Source organism: Bacillus rossius, chromosome 1 (assembly GCF_032445375.1).
Source record: "Bacillus rossius redtenbacheri isolate Brsri chromosome 1, Brsri_v3, whole genome shotgun sequence".
Classification (NCBI taxonomy): domain Eukaryota; kingdom Metazoa; phylum Arthropoda; class Insecta; order Phasmatodea; family Bacillidae; genus Bacillus; species Bacillus rossius.
In genome coordinates, this window is record NC_086330.1 from 261,435,205 (window position 1) to 261,448,801 (window position 13,597).

Here is a 13,597-nt window from a genome sequence, read left to right on the forward strand (position 1 = left end):
AAACTTATTTTGTTGGAAAACTAATATAAAAATTTTAACACAGAAACTTGTGCTTTATAAATATAAATTATGTTGAAATTGTTGGTTACAAGATGATTTACAAATTCAAGAATAAAAAAAAAATATGGCTCCCAGTTTGCTATACAAAATAAAATAAAAACAATAACTATAAAATAGATAAAGTGAGCATGCGCATTACTACAAATGTGCAATGGCACACACTCCTCCCCTCAAAGGGCAACAGCTGGTGAGTGGCAACAGTTAATAAGTCCCAAAACTAAAATAACATCCCAATTACAACAATATCCACATAAACACTTAGCTTTATATATAAAAAAATTACTATTCCACATTAGACGACGAGGCTAAGGGAAACAACATTGTCCCGGAAGGGATAGGAGGTGAAGGATTTGGGGGGGTGGTCGAGATGGAGCGCAACTTCAAGAAAATGATAATGCTCAAAATGAGGATACAAATTAAGACCAGGGAGGATATGGATATGGCAGCAAGGTTAAAGTGAGAGTAGGACTCAACGTGTTGTTGCTTCGGACGAAAGAGATTAACTACATCGTGAAAAGGAGCACCGTTAGGACGAGACTTTAACATACCATTAATATCCTTAATAAGAGAAGCATTGATGGTTAAATTAGGGAGTGATGCAAAGGACGGCTTGCTGAGGTTAAAATTAAATTTTGGGATGTGAATAGAAGGTAAAGTTAGATTGAAATGTAAGTAGAAATTACTGACCCGAAAGTTTTGAAAAATGGGCTTACAATGTCACAATGGGATACATTATTTATATATCCACTACCAATTAAAGAAATAGTTAAAGGTGGAAATGACTCCGCAGTTGATCGACACAGTAAGGTAACATCCAATGAATGATTACTAGCGAATAACCAAAGTGTATTGGTTTTTTGAAGGAAAGGTAAATCCAGTGAAACAAAGCTTTTATCACAAATTTCATAAGTGGGTTTACCAAGAAAAAGGTTAAACTCACAATTACTGACATGAGCATCAAAAAATGGAAAGGTTGGGGAACATAAGGTTACACCGTATTTTTTACAACCCGAGAGAGAAGAAGAAAACACAGGAGCAAATATTTTTCTGTCTGGACTAACCAACAAAGTGTCGTGCACGTTGAGTAAAAGATAATGTTTGAACTCAGAAGAGAAAAATGGGAAGGCGAAAATGTTATAAGCCTCAAAACTGCTATCCTTGTTTGCTAGAGGCACGTTAACAATGACATTTAATGAACCATTATAGACGATGGCTTGGACTTTACTCAAACCATAAAACATGTAGAGATTATCATGCGAAATTGTAGCCAACATATGCAAGGGTAGGGCAATATACTGTTGAATTTTAAACAAAAGATCAATAAACACCGTGGGTGTTAGAAGAGTGGAACTTAGTTGTCCATGAACACTGTTTTCAGTAGCTTGTCTTAGATCGGAAATTTCCAGCCGAGCACTAGATAATGTCTCACTAACCCTAAACAAAAGGGTATTTAGATCAATTCTCCAACTTATTAATGTGATTTTGTCCCAGACTTCATGGATGGAGCTGTTTAATGCTTTGTAAAATTCATTATGGCTATTTAGATAATGTAACGCCAAATTTTTAATGAGAATAGTGTTGTTTATGACTCTGTCTTCTAAATTCTTGACCACAATCATATGATGTAACATACTGTTAGAAATGTCATCTTTATTCTCGTTAACCACTTTCAGTCTTTTCTCTAAGACAGTCAAATCATCACTATCTAGGGTACTGAAAACTGTCTTCAATATAGAACCACCAAAATTAAACCAACCACGTTTTTGCCTTCTAGGGCGATGGGGCAGAAGTGAAGTTAAAGCCATAGTCTCAGTTTTGTATGCAATAAAGTTTTCTTGTAGTTGTTTGACCACAAACGTTCTGATTCCAAGCTTCGTCATCGTGATGACCACTATTCAGTGAAATAACTTTGTTCAGAAAAACATCCAATTGTTTACTTTCATTTTCAAGTTGAACTAAATTGAAGTCAAGCACAATGGAATAAACATTGTCCGAAAAGATGAGCGAATCTTGTTTTTCGAAGAGAATACCAGAATTCAAATGATTTACCGTAACTCTTCCAAGAGCGAAGGAGTAGGCACAAACAAGGAGGCACAAGACCCCGAACATGGCACACGACCACAAGGAAATACAGGAGACGGGAGATTCACAGCGACACTAAAACAAGAACACAGGAAAACACCTTTGGATAGTGAAATATAAAATAAAACATTTTAAGATTTCTAATTATTAATAATACCCAACATTATTCAGATATTACCCACACATCATGTGATTTAAACTAGAGCATACCCATAAAAACATACATACATATTTAATACGACTTCTTTCATGTGAGTGCTTAAGGTTTTTAAGGGCAGCTGCCCAAATTACTTTAATGTTTTTAGAATCCTTAGGTAACAGGTCATCCAAGGACCAAAGATTAGACAAGGGATTGTTCGGAGCATAGGTGAATATCAAATTGAAAGGCGAAGATTTATGTGACTCATGACGTGAATAATTAAAAGCCATCTGAAGCCAACGCAGATTTTTGTCCCAACTAACTTGATATTTCGCATGGAAGGCAATTAAGGCCGAACGGAGGTTACGATTGAACCTTTCTGCATGCGAAGGTGGAGGATAGTATGGTGACAACGTGATATGACGTATACCATGTGTGAAGCACATAATTTTGAATAATTTGGAAGTAAATTGTGATCCATTATCCGAAACTATTGATGAAGGAACCCCAAAACTTTGGAATATGTAGGTTTGAAGAGCCCGAATCGTGGATGGAGCATCAGCTTTTCTTAAAGGAATCAACCAAACAAATTTGGAAAATGCACCCACACAAACTAATAAGATACTATTTCCATCTTTACTCCTTGGAAAAGGGCCTACGAAATCAACAAATAATTTTTGCATAGGTTTGTCGGATATTTCAGAAGACAAAAAACCTAAATGGGTATTCTGAGCAAGTTTACTAAGTGCACAAAGATGACATTGTTTGACTCTATCAGCCACCTCAGCATACATCCCTTTCCAAACAAAATGCCTTTTAATAGCCTCAATAGTTTTGTATATACCGAGATGAGCACCAATAGGCGAGGAATGAAAATATTCGAATACTAGGGGTTTCAATACTTTGGGAAGAACAATACGTTTCTGATTGTTTCGAGTTTTGGAAAATAAGATACCTTTGGACAGAAAATATGGTTTTTGTTGGATACCTGAACTCAAATTTTGGACAATTTTCTGCAATTCCTCATCTTCCTCCTGATGAGCCTGAATAGTCTTGAAGGCTAAAGGGAAATCAGTGACTAAAACATTACAAGTGGCTTCCTCCTTACTAGGCTGTGAACAATCAAACATACGTGAAAGCGTATCAGCAATTACATTCTGTGTTCCTCTTATATGCTGAACCTTGAATTTTAGAGATGAGATTTTCATGACCCAACGACCGATTTTGCCTAATTGTCGTGGGTGCGCCAAGAGCCATGATAGAGCTTGATTATCCATTTCCAAAAGGAATTCTGTATGTTCTAAGTAAGGCCTGAACTTATCTATACCAAAAACAACAGCGAGACATTCAAATTCATAAATAGATGCTACCTTCTCTTGATTGGTCAGAGTCCGGGATGCAAAAGCTATCGGATGGCGGGCACCATCAAACTCTTGTGCTAAAACCGCCCCTATTGCTGAACCTGAAGCATCGGTTTGCAAAATGAAAGGTCTCGAAAAATCTGCCATACGAAGTACTGGTGGACTCATTATATCATTCTTTAGTGTTTCAAAAGCTTTTTGTTGTTTTTCTCCCCATTCAAATTTCACATTCTTTTTACGGAGTTGATTCAAAGGAACGGCCTTCTCGGCCAAATTAGGAATAAATTTTCCAAAAAACTGGACCATACCGATAAATCTAGCTATACCTTTAACATCGCGGGGTGGAGGAAACTCTCTAATGGATTTTGTACGTTCTGGATCGATGGAAATACCTTGAGAAGAAATTTTATGACCAAGGAATGAAATCTCTGGGACAGCAATTTTAATCTTTTGTGGGTTAACGGTTAAGCCTGCTTTCTCAAGACGAGAGAAAACTTCTCTCAAGTGTTGAAGATGTTCCTCAAAATTCTCAGAATATATAACAAGATCATCCAAATAATTGTATACAAATTTAAATTTAATGTCATGAAAAATTTGATCCAATAATCGTGTGAGGACTTGAGCTCCAGTAGCAAGCCCAAAAGGAACTCGCGTAAACTGGTATAAATTCCAGGGTACACAAAAACTAGTGATGTGTTTAGATTCTTTTTTGAGAGGGATTTGATGGTATGCTGAATTTAAATCAATGGTGGTAAAGTACTTAGCTTTAGCAAACCAATGAAAAGCTGAATGTAGATCGGGCAAAGGAACTGATTCAATCTCAATCTTTTGATTTACACGACGGAAATCGACCACCATACGTTGCTTACCATTAGATTTAGGAACTAGAAATGCAGGACTCGCATACTGAGAGGTAGACTGCTCAATAACGCCTTTATCCAAAAGTTGCTGTACTTCGTTTCGCAAAAGATTCATCTGAATGGGTGCCAATCTATAAGGTTGATTTTTAACATAGCTGCTATCTTTTAGCTTAATCTCATATTCCAAGAGGTTGGTAAGACCTAATTCGGAGGTTAGAACTTTAGAAAATGATTCACATAGTTTTCTGATAGCCATACGCTGTTCACCAGACAGATGGCTCAAAGTAACACTTTCAATTTTACTAGAGTTGTGTACATTGATTTCAGCAAGGTTATCAAGGTGCTGGTTACTGTCAGCAAACCGAATTTTGAGTTTAGGTAGGAACTTAAAGAAAATACACTTTTCTTGCACATCAAGTATAAGTCCGGTTTTCATCATAAAGTCTGCTCCGAGAATACAATCCAAACCTATATTTTTACATACCAAGCAAGGGAAAACCCAAGTAAAATTTGCTATTTTTAATTTAATAGTGGCGCAACAATCTATGGTTAAAATATCATTAGAAGCAGAATAGCACTTGAAATCGCCTTTTACAATTGATTTTATGCCCTTAGCTTCCTTTAATTTGGTGAACAACTCATAGGAAATGATAGAACGTGTAGAACCCGAATCAACTTAAGCAGTAGTATCAAAGGAACCAAACGATACCACAATACGAGGTACTGGCACGGAATTTATTCCCACAATATTAGGGGAGTTAACCTTACAAACTTGATCTGGAAAGTGTTTTCGTACTCCAAAATATATTTGAAAACAAAGAGCTGAGTTAATCTGCTGAAGAACGTGAGCATTATACTGTGAATTAGGCTTCCGATCTTGCTTGCAGGGTAAGTCGCTCACATTACATCCCTGCTTCTGGCGTTTTTTTTGTTGCAGAACCTTGCAGTCTCTGATGACATGGTTATTTCTTTTGCAATAATTACAAAATTGACCTTGTGCTTGATTGTCTGGTTTAGTTTTTGTTTGGTTGTAAACACTACTCTTCCTAAAGTTAGGATTAACCTGTGTAGTGTTACATGAACTGTGAAAACCATAGTTTTGAGTCTTAAATGTGGGGTGGGCAAACTGTAGGTTACGGTGATGATCCGCAAACCTAACATTTTGCGAATGGATACACATTCTGTCGAGCTCGGAAAATGTGGAGGGTTTGCTGAGAAAGACTAACCGAGATCTCTCATCAGGGGAAAGCCCCTCTAGGATGGTGTTAACAATCTCTTGTTCAGTTACACCAAGTCGCAAAATGGCAGCGGCCTCCTTAACCTCATTTACATACACATAAAGCGGTTCATCAGGTTTCTGTAACCGATTGAAATTATTTAATTGTAATTGTGTAAGCAACCTGAAGGGAATAAAAAAAACTAAGGATATTCTCATGGTAGGCATCGAAGGAAAGGTTCTGGGCAATTGCCAGCTGAGTCCTTTCGGCTAAAGTCCCAAAAGTGAAAGGGTAAATAGTTTCCAAGATCTGCGACTCGTGGATGGTGTTGCTTTGTCGCAATTTAACAATAATCTTAAGGAAATTTAAAAATTTAGGTATGTGCAATTCATCAGTGGCCGGGAAGTCTTTCAACATAGTTTCGAGAGGATGAGTAAGTTTACCAAACACACTTGGCAGCGCAAAATTTCTAGTGGGAGTAGGATTATGTGTCGAGCTTGCTGATGTACTAAATACAACATGAGGGTTCCGACTCGTAGACTGAGTGGATGTGGTATAGGCTGGGTTGGTTAGGTTAGGAATGGACATAGGGCTACAAACGTTGCCGACAGGATCAAAGTCTACCTTGGACGGACCAGGAGCTGATGAAAGAAGTGGATTCGGGACAGTGGAAGTGGGCAATGCCACCCTACTCAACTGTTCACAAATATTTGTCATGGATGTGATTGGTGTTACATCACGCAATAATGAGAACTGAGATTCAGCGTTACCGACAGTCTCAACTAAATTCTGAATCTCCTCCATCATATTTTCAAGTGAGGCAACTTGTAACTCAGACAGTTTAGGTGTGTGAACATCAAGCAAACACTTAATGCGTGTACTCAAGTGATTCAAACGATTTCTGACACGAGGGAGCGTTACGGCAAAATTCTCATCATCTAAGTTTGTAACCAACTCCTGTAAAACTAGTATCTTACTCGTGCAGGTTTTATACTCCTCATTAGGGTTCACTGTTATCAAAAGGTCATTATTAACTGGAGTGCTGTTCTGAAGAGCCAAACGCAATGTTTTACGCAAATGTGCCACTGTGGCGTTTTCACATGAAATGCCACGCAATTGACACTCAAAGATCAATTCATCCTTTATGAGGAACTCAGGGATGATTGAAGAGGACATAATGAAAATAACAAATAACAAAACTACCACAATAAAAACAACAGTAAATAACTATTGCCACAACCAAGCCATGCACATCTGAGGGTGGACACATGCAAGACAAACATCTACACACGTGAACACGACCAACAAAACACCAGAACAACCATGCTCTGCTACCAAGCTCTGCCGCCCTCTTTACCTCAACCTGGCCAAATACCAAGGAGGTACAGAGGCCAACAGTGAAAGCATGGGGAACGGGCTCAATGGTGCCTTGTTAGGCGTGTAGAAAATCATGAGAACCTTGAGCCGACTGGGGAGGCCATATTACAGGATAAAATAGTTAAATATATATACTAGTCAAAATTAATACAAACAGTGGTTTTAGTTAAATGAATACAGCAATATCGTTTCTCTGTTCCTTATATTTTCTTTTCTTTAAATTCTTTTACTTTAAATAATAACAATAACAAGTTTAATATCAATTGATGAGTATACAGTCATACTTATAGTAAAAGTAAATGTTAAGATAAGGGGCAGATATTTAAGTTAAGCACATTGATTTTGATGTTAAGAATTACATAGGTTAAAAATTACATAGGTTAAGTCAAAAAAAATTAATTATTAGTCCAAAACAATGCCGAAAATGCTAGGTTAAAATTTTATCTTTTGATATGTGGTGGCTCATGGTTGCTCTTCTGCATGCAGAAAGTAACAAAGAAGATCTTTCCTGATTAGACGAGCTGCATCAGGCACTGAGGAGCACCATGACTCAGGTGACGAAGAAGTTGTGTGTCACGAAGTAATCGCGCCCATGGCCACCCACGCCTTCCGCATACACACTGTACATAAATGTATTACAAAATAAGATAATTGAACAAAATATCATTTCCACATATTCTTGAAGGAATATGCGATTTTACTCACCACTTGCGGTGTACGGAGAATTAATTAAGACATTGATGTCAAGAGATTAAGAAACGGCCGAAGGTAGGAACAGTTACATCATGGCTGACATGCTTCAAAAAGAAAGACGTATTATTTTGTGCAACTGAAGAAGACCATATAGTTGAGACATGAAAGACTGCACATGTAAAACAAATAGAGTTACACTATAGTGCGATTTCCCAAATCAACATTCATTATGGACAAACGTAAACTTATTTTGTTGTAAAACTAATATAAAAATTTTAACACAGAAACTTGTGCTTTATAAATATAAATTATGTTGAAATTGTTGGTTACAAGATGATTTACAAATTCAAGAATAAAAAAAAATTATGGCTCCCAGTTTGCTATACAAAATAAAATGAAAACAATAACTATAAAATAGATAAAGTGAGCATGCGCATTACTACAAATGCGCAATGGCACAGTATGGACGATACTTCCTCGATATGCGAGTAGTTTCCTCTACGAACAGATGCCACCGACAGTCTTAGCCGGTCAACCAATATGTTTGGATCTTTCCATGATGTGTAATAAATCTCTTCTGCCACCATCTTCCTTGCACGTTTATAATAAATATTATGATCTCTGGTGTCTTCCGTTTTAACACCAACCTCAGGGTAACTTTCATCATCGAGCCAGTGATCATCACAAGCTTGATCAGATTTATTTATTATAACACGTCTTTTCCATCGTTTCGGTCTCAGTACACCATCACAGTCTTCGATCTTGCCTGCTTTAGGTGCTTCAGCACAGTCTTCGATCACGTCACCAGCTTCAGAGTCACTGTAGCAATCACCGTAGAAGGCATCGTCTTCACCCAGATTACCGTAAGAACTCGATATCGTTGATGTCGAAGTGTCTTCATCGTCTTCATGCTTACTTTTTAGGAGTCCATCATTTTTAGAAAGTATGGAGGATCTACTGAATATAGGCTTGAATGTATTCTCACTTTTTACGGTGTTGATACTTCCATTAGTTTCAGTCTTCCCGAAGCCATCAGCATCCTTCAATTTATATTCTTCGTCACGATCGGGTGAGCTAATACCATCACGCTCAGGACAAGGAAAATTATTGTCGTAATGCAGATCACTCTTATTTAGTCTAGTAGTTCCATCGATGTCCTCTTTGCCGTAAGTGGGCTTGGCTTTACATGTTCTACCATTTTTTTTAAGCTGTCAATTCGTGTTAACAACCTGCTACACCGATTACAGCTGAACATTTTGCGTAGTGGGTTTTTAGCACAATCATTCTTCTCATGATGTCTAGCATTCTTTCTCATGACAAAATCCTTGCCACAATATTTACAGCGGCTTCCTTCCGATTCAGCTGCAGATAACAATCCATGATCCATGGTAGCTTTTGTGACTAATGTTAGATACAAACTGACAGTTTTCCAATTTGATCCATTACTTAAATAGATTTTTTTATAAATATTTCATCAGCAAAGAGTTAAGTTATCTAATGCAAAACAAATTGATGCAAGTAGTTCTGCTTGTCAACAACAGATGTCGACACATTTTGCTTGCAGGTAAATAATATTTATTTTATGTGGGATGCGGGTTGCTCACTAACGATCGCAAAAGAAGGAAGGCTTCGCTAGACATCAAGGAGAAGGAAGTTAGTCCTTCATGATAGTGTTTCTCATCTGTCTTATCAGATATTTTTGGACTGAGTAATTTTTTTAAATCCACCTTATAAAAATATTGTCAGTTCTGATTTAGTACCAGAAATGAACAATTTAATTGTATCACAGGATAAAATGACATACCTCATTAGGTAAAACGTCCTTCATGCGGAGATCAATTTCTCATCTGTAACCAGAAGCACTCAGAGAAAACCATACATAAATTTAAAATAAATAAAATTTGAATAGTAAAAAAATTTAAATTTAAAAAATTACAAAATATTTCTGACAATTTCTGCTAGAATGCTGTTATTGCTTCTCGAAAGAGAAGTTCACCAGATGCATAATTATTATTTTTATCCCCAATTAATTTTATTATTTATAATTCTTCATAATTTTTAAATTTAAATTTATATGTTATAATTTTTTCAGACCTCTTGTGGATTTTTCAGAGTGCTACTCGTTATTCCTTGAAATTTGTACACTATAGTTTTCTGTTGATTGTATCCCATCATGTCTTTACAATCATATCCTATCGTATCCAGCCAAGCATATCCTATCGTATCCATCCAATCATATTATATCGTATCCAGCTGATCGAATCATGCCAGTGGTATATTATCGTATGCTGCCCATCGTATTCTATCGAATCCTGCTGATCATATCCTATCATATCGTGCCATTTATGTTCTATCGCATCCTACCTATCCTGACAAATGTATTCTATCATATCCCGCCACACGTATCCTTATGCCCGTACTGAAGACACAGTTGGTCGAAGACTCTTGTCAGATATGCTTGCAACAGGTCTTTCGTAAGTGTAAAGTGTGTTGAGTATCTCATCACAGTGGGGCCTTCTGCTTCTGAGACACGCGAGTTATAGGCCAGTAACTGAATTTATTTTACGTGGGCATATTTATAAAAAAAAGACCTAGTTGTTCGGATACACATTGTATAAATGTACTGAATATGTTTCTACAATACCTCTAAGAATTTATATGCCAGTAAACTTGAAGTGTCATTTTAGTACACGTAATGCATACGTATCATTTCTGTATAGTATGTGTGAAATATTTCCAGTATTGCACTGGCTGGTAAGTACCAAAATTAATTAATACCATCCAATCGTTTTATAATCTCTTACATAGTATAAAAAGTATGTTCTGGAAAGGCATGACAAGGCATGCAAGAAGGGTTTTACATTTGTGGGAGATAAAAGAAATCAAGAAGTGGTAAATGAAATTCATAATTTACTTGCGTGTGTGTACTTGCAGTATAGAAGGTGTTTTTTAGGATAAATAATGTTTGTAATACTATTAGTGTTATATTTATTTTAATATTGCTTCGAATTTATCATAGAGTATTGAGTTATTATGGTATGATAACATTATTATAAAGTGTGATGATAATTATTTAAAACCCCACAGAATAATATTTGAATATAGAACCCGATGATACTACAACAAGCTATGAATAGCGAAAAGTGTATCATTTTTCCATTAAAGCAATTGCTATGACACCTTGACTTTAATTAAATTATTGTGATAATTTGTTGTTTTGATAAATTTTAAATTGTAAAATAAATCCAAGGCAGAAATTTGATTTCTATTATTTACAATTTAAAGGTATACGGTTGGTTATGTCTAGCGACCTGCATGATTAATAAAAAATACGATTTTCTTGCTTTGATTACATGTTGTTTTTTGCATTATTGCGTTCTTGTATAGTTTATAATCCTGTCCTAAAGTGTTTTGCCACACCCACAGTGAACCATGTATGACTGTGTTTCAGGAACAGCGATTTTCACGATGCCTATTTTAACAGCATTGACTTTTGGTGCAGTTCCTTTCTTTAATGGCTGGGCAATAACTAATTTGTGGTATGATGAAGGAAAAATGAAAGCGAAAACGTGTTCAGGTAATTATTCGTATGCTGCCTGTCCCTATTAACACCAACCATGCTCGTATAAACGTATACGTACTTTGTTTAAAAGTTTAAAATTGAATGTGTAACACATTTCAAAGAAGGGACATAAAAAGTATCGAAGATTCGATAGGTTACATGGGAAATTTATTAAAAGTAATATTTAATGATTTTATAACCCTCAAAGTTATTTTTAATTTTTATATTATTAACATAAATATGGATCTTTTTGGAAGTTACATTTGTAATCAGTCACTTATGTGATTGATTAAATCCACTATTGCGACATTTAAATTGGCAGATCATAAAGCCAATGGTGATCCTATGTGCAGAATATATATATGTATATATATGTTTATATATATGTATATATATATGTATATATATGTATATATGTGTGTATATATGTATATATATATATATGTATATATATGTATATATATATATATGTATATATATGTGCAGCCTGTGTCAGTCGGGAGATCATGTTCGCTCTAAGTTAGCAAATGATACGGAAATTAGGTTAATAAATCACTATCACCTCCCCCTCCTCCCCTTCACCCATACACAACATTTTTTCTATTGTTTCATTTCTCCCCTCCCCATTTCGCCAGATGACACGCCACTCCCTCCCTTTTGCAGCCAGGAGTCATCCCTCTTTATCATTATTATTTTATTTTTTGTTATGTTTCATTATGTTAAGATTGATTGGTGTATCTCTAATGTTGACTCCACCCATTCCCCTCTCACCCCTTTCTAACCAAACTCCTTTTCCTCCTCTACCCCTTTCTCAAAAATAACTTTTTTTTTAAAAATTTCTTCATTCATTTCAAACATAGATCACAAATTGAGAGGTAGTTGTTAGTACTGTGTTGCCAGCCATCCGGTATGCCACCATATTATATAACATCACAGATGGATGAGACGTTGGGAGGTAGGTGAACATTTTCGGCCATCTTGAATGACATCAAAGGTAGTTCATAGTATCGCTACGAGGTAGCACCAGTATCTGAGCACGGTGACTACCATGATCACAGGAGTGACCTCGATGCTAGGAAGCGAGTACATTGTCCATTCGACCACGAGCTCAATTGAAGAGCAGGGAAGTAAATAAGTTATTAAAAAAAGTACTGGAGGGGGAGGAATGAAGATGATCAAATTATAATGACTGAAATTAATAATTAATTAATTGGGAGTGTAACGCCCCTCGTGCCCTTGATTTTTTTGGTATTATCACACCTCTTAAAAGTCCTAGGAAACAGCTGAGCAACAAGCTACAAAATTGACATAAAATTCGAACATCACCAGAGGTCGCACGAGGCGGGGAACAAAACAATTTAGAAACTCCCTACTCACAATCCATTTGGAAGTTAGTGGAGCGGTAGATATATAGGTACTCAATTAAATAAAAAACAACAAAATAAGTTATTTGATCTAAAGGCTTCCTGGTTTATTTATATTAATATTCTTTTATATAGTGCATAACCTTTCTTTAAATAGATTTTAACAGAAAATATCAAGACAGATTAACCATCGATGAACAAATTAGCATTTTAACATCTTAGAAATCATTAATGAAGAAAATATGAACAGAATTTATAGTGCTAGCGAGTCCGAACCGCGAATCTAGCGAAAATTTAACAAGGTTCTTGCCATAGTGAAATGTTTACAAAAATAGTTAGAATATATTGCCTTGGTTTTGAATCTTATGCAAAAAAATTACACTATCACCATGTCCGATAAGGGTTGATTCTTCTTGAGTCACAATTTCTGAAGATATAACGTTACATCGTTAACAATAACTTCTCCTATGTCCACTGGCAAACCAAAATTTATGAAATTTTGTCGTTCAGAGCTCACGACAAGGTAAAATTCGGATAAATTTTGTTGACTTTCAATCAAGACCATTTGTGGAGGGGTGACTCTCGGACGACGGGGGTGTTTCTTCAATCGGTGGGTAACTCTTGCACCCTGCCTGCAACAAGGTCCAATATCGACAGAGATTAGACCAGGTCGCAGACAGACCATCAATCGGGCAAAAGCCCGCTAAAAAGGAGCGAATTGGAGGGAAATATTGAAAGCAAAAGACTCACCGAAGCAGGGTGATGACAGATGATTACAATCATATTGCGCGATCGCCAGTTAGGACGCGCGACGCGATGTCGCGGAAGTACAAAGAAAAGAATTAAAAAAAACAAACTATTATGTAGCTATTCGGGTTGGCT

General features: G+C 36.3%; 1 protein-coding gene across 4 annotated transcripts in view; it reads left to right on the plus strand.

The window, feature by feature from the left end:
• LOC134527532 (CLIP domain-containing serine protease B4-like) overlaps window positions 1-13,597 on the plus strand; it is a 57,123-nt gene that overhangs the window by 11,972 nt on the left and 31,554 nt on the right. For all 4 annotated transcript variants that reach the window (XM_063360285.1, XM_063360284.1, XM_063360287.1 and 1 more), the window contains one exon: window positions 11,241-11,366. In XM_063360285.1, the coding sequence (XP_063216355.1) occupies window positions 11,258-11,366 (109 nt within the window). In that variant the 5' untranslated portion in view covers window positions 11,241-11,257. The remainder of the gene's footprint in view (window positions 1-11,240; window positions 11,367-13,597) is intronic.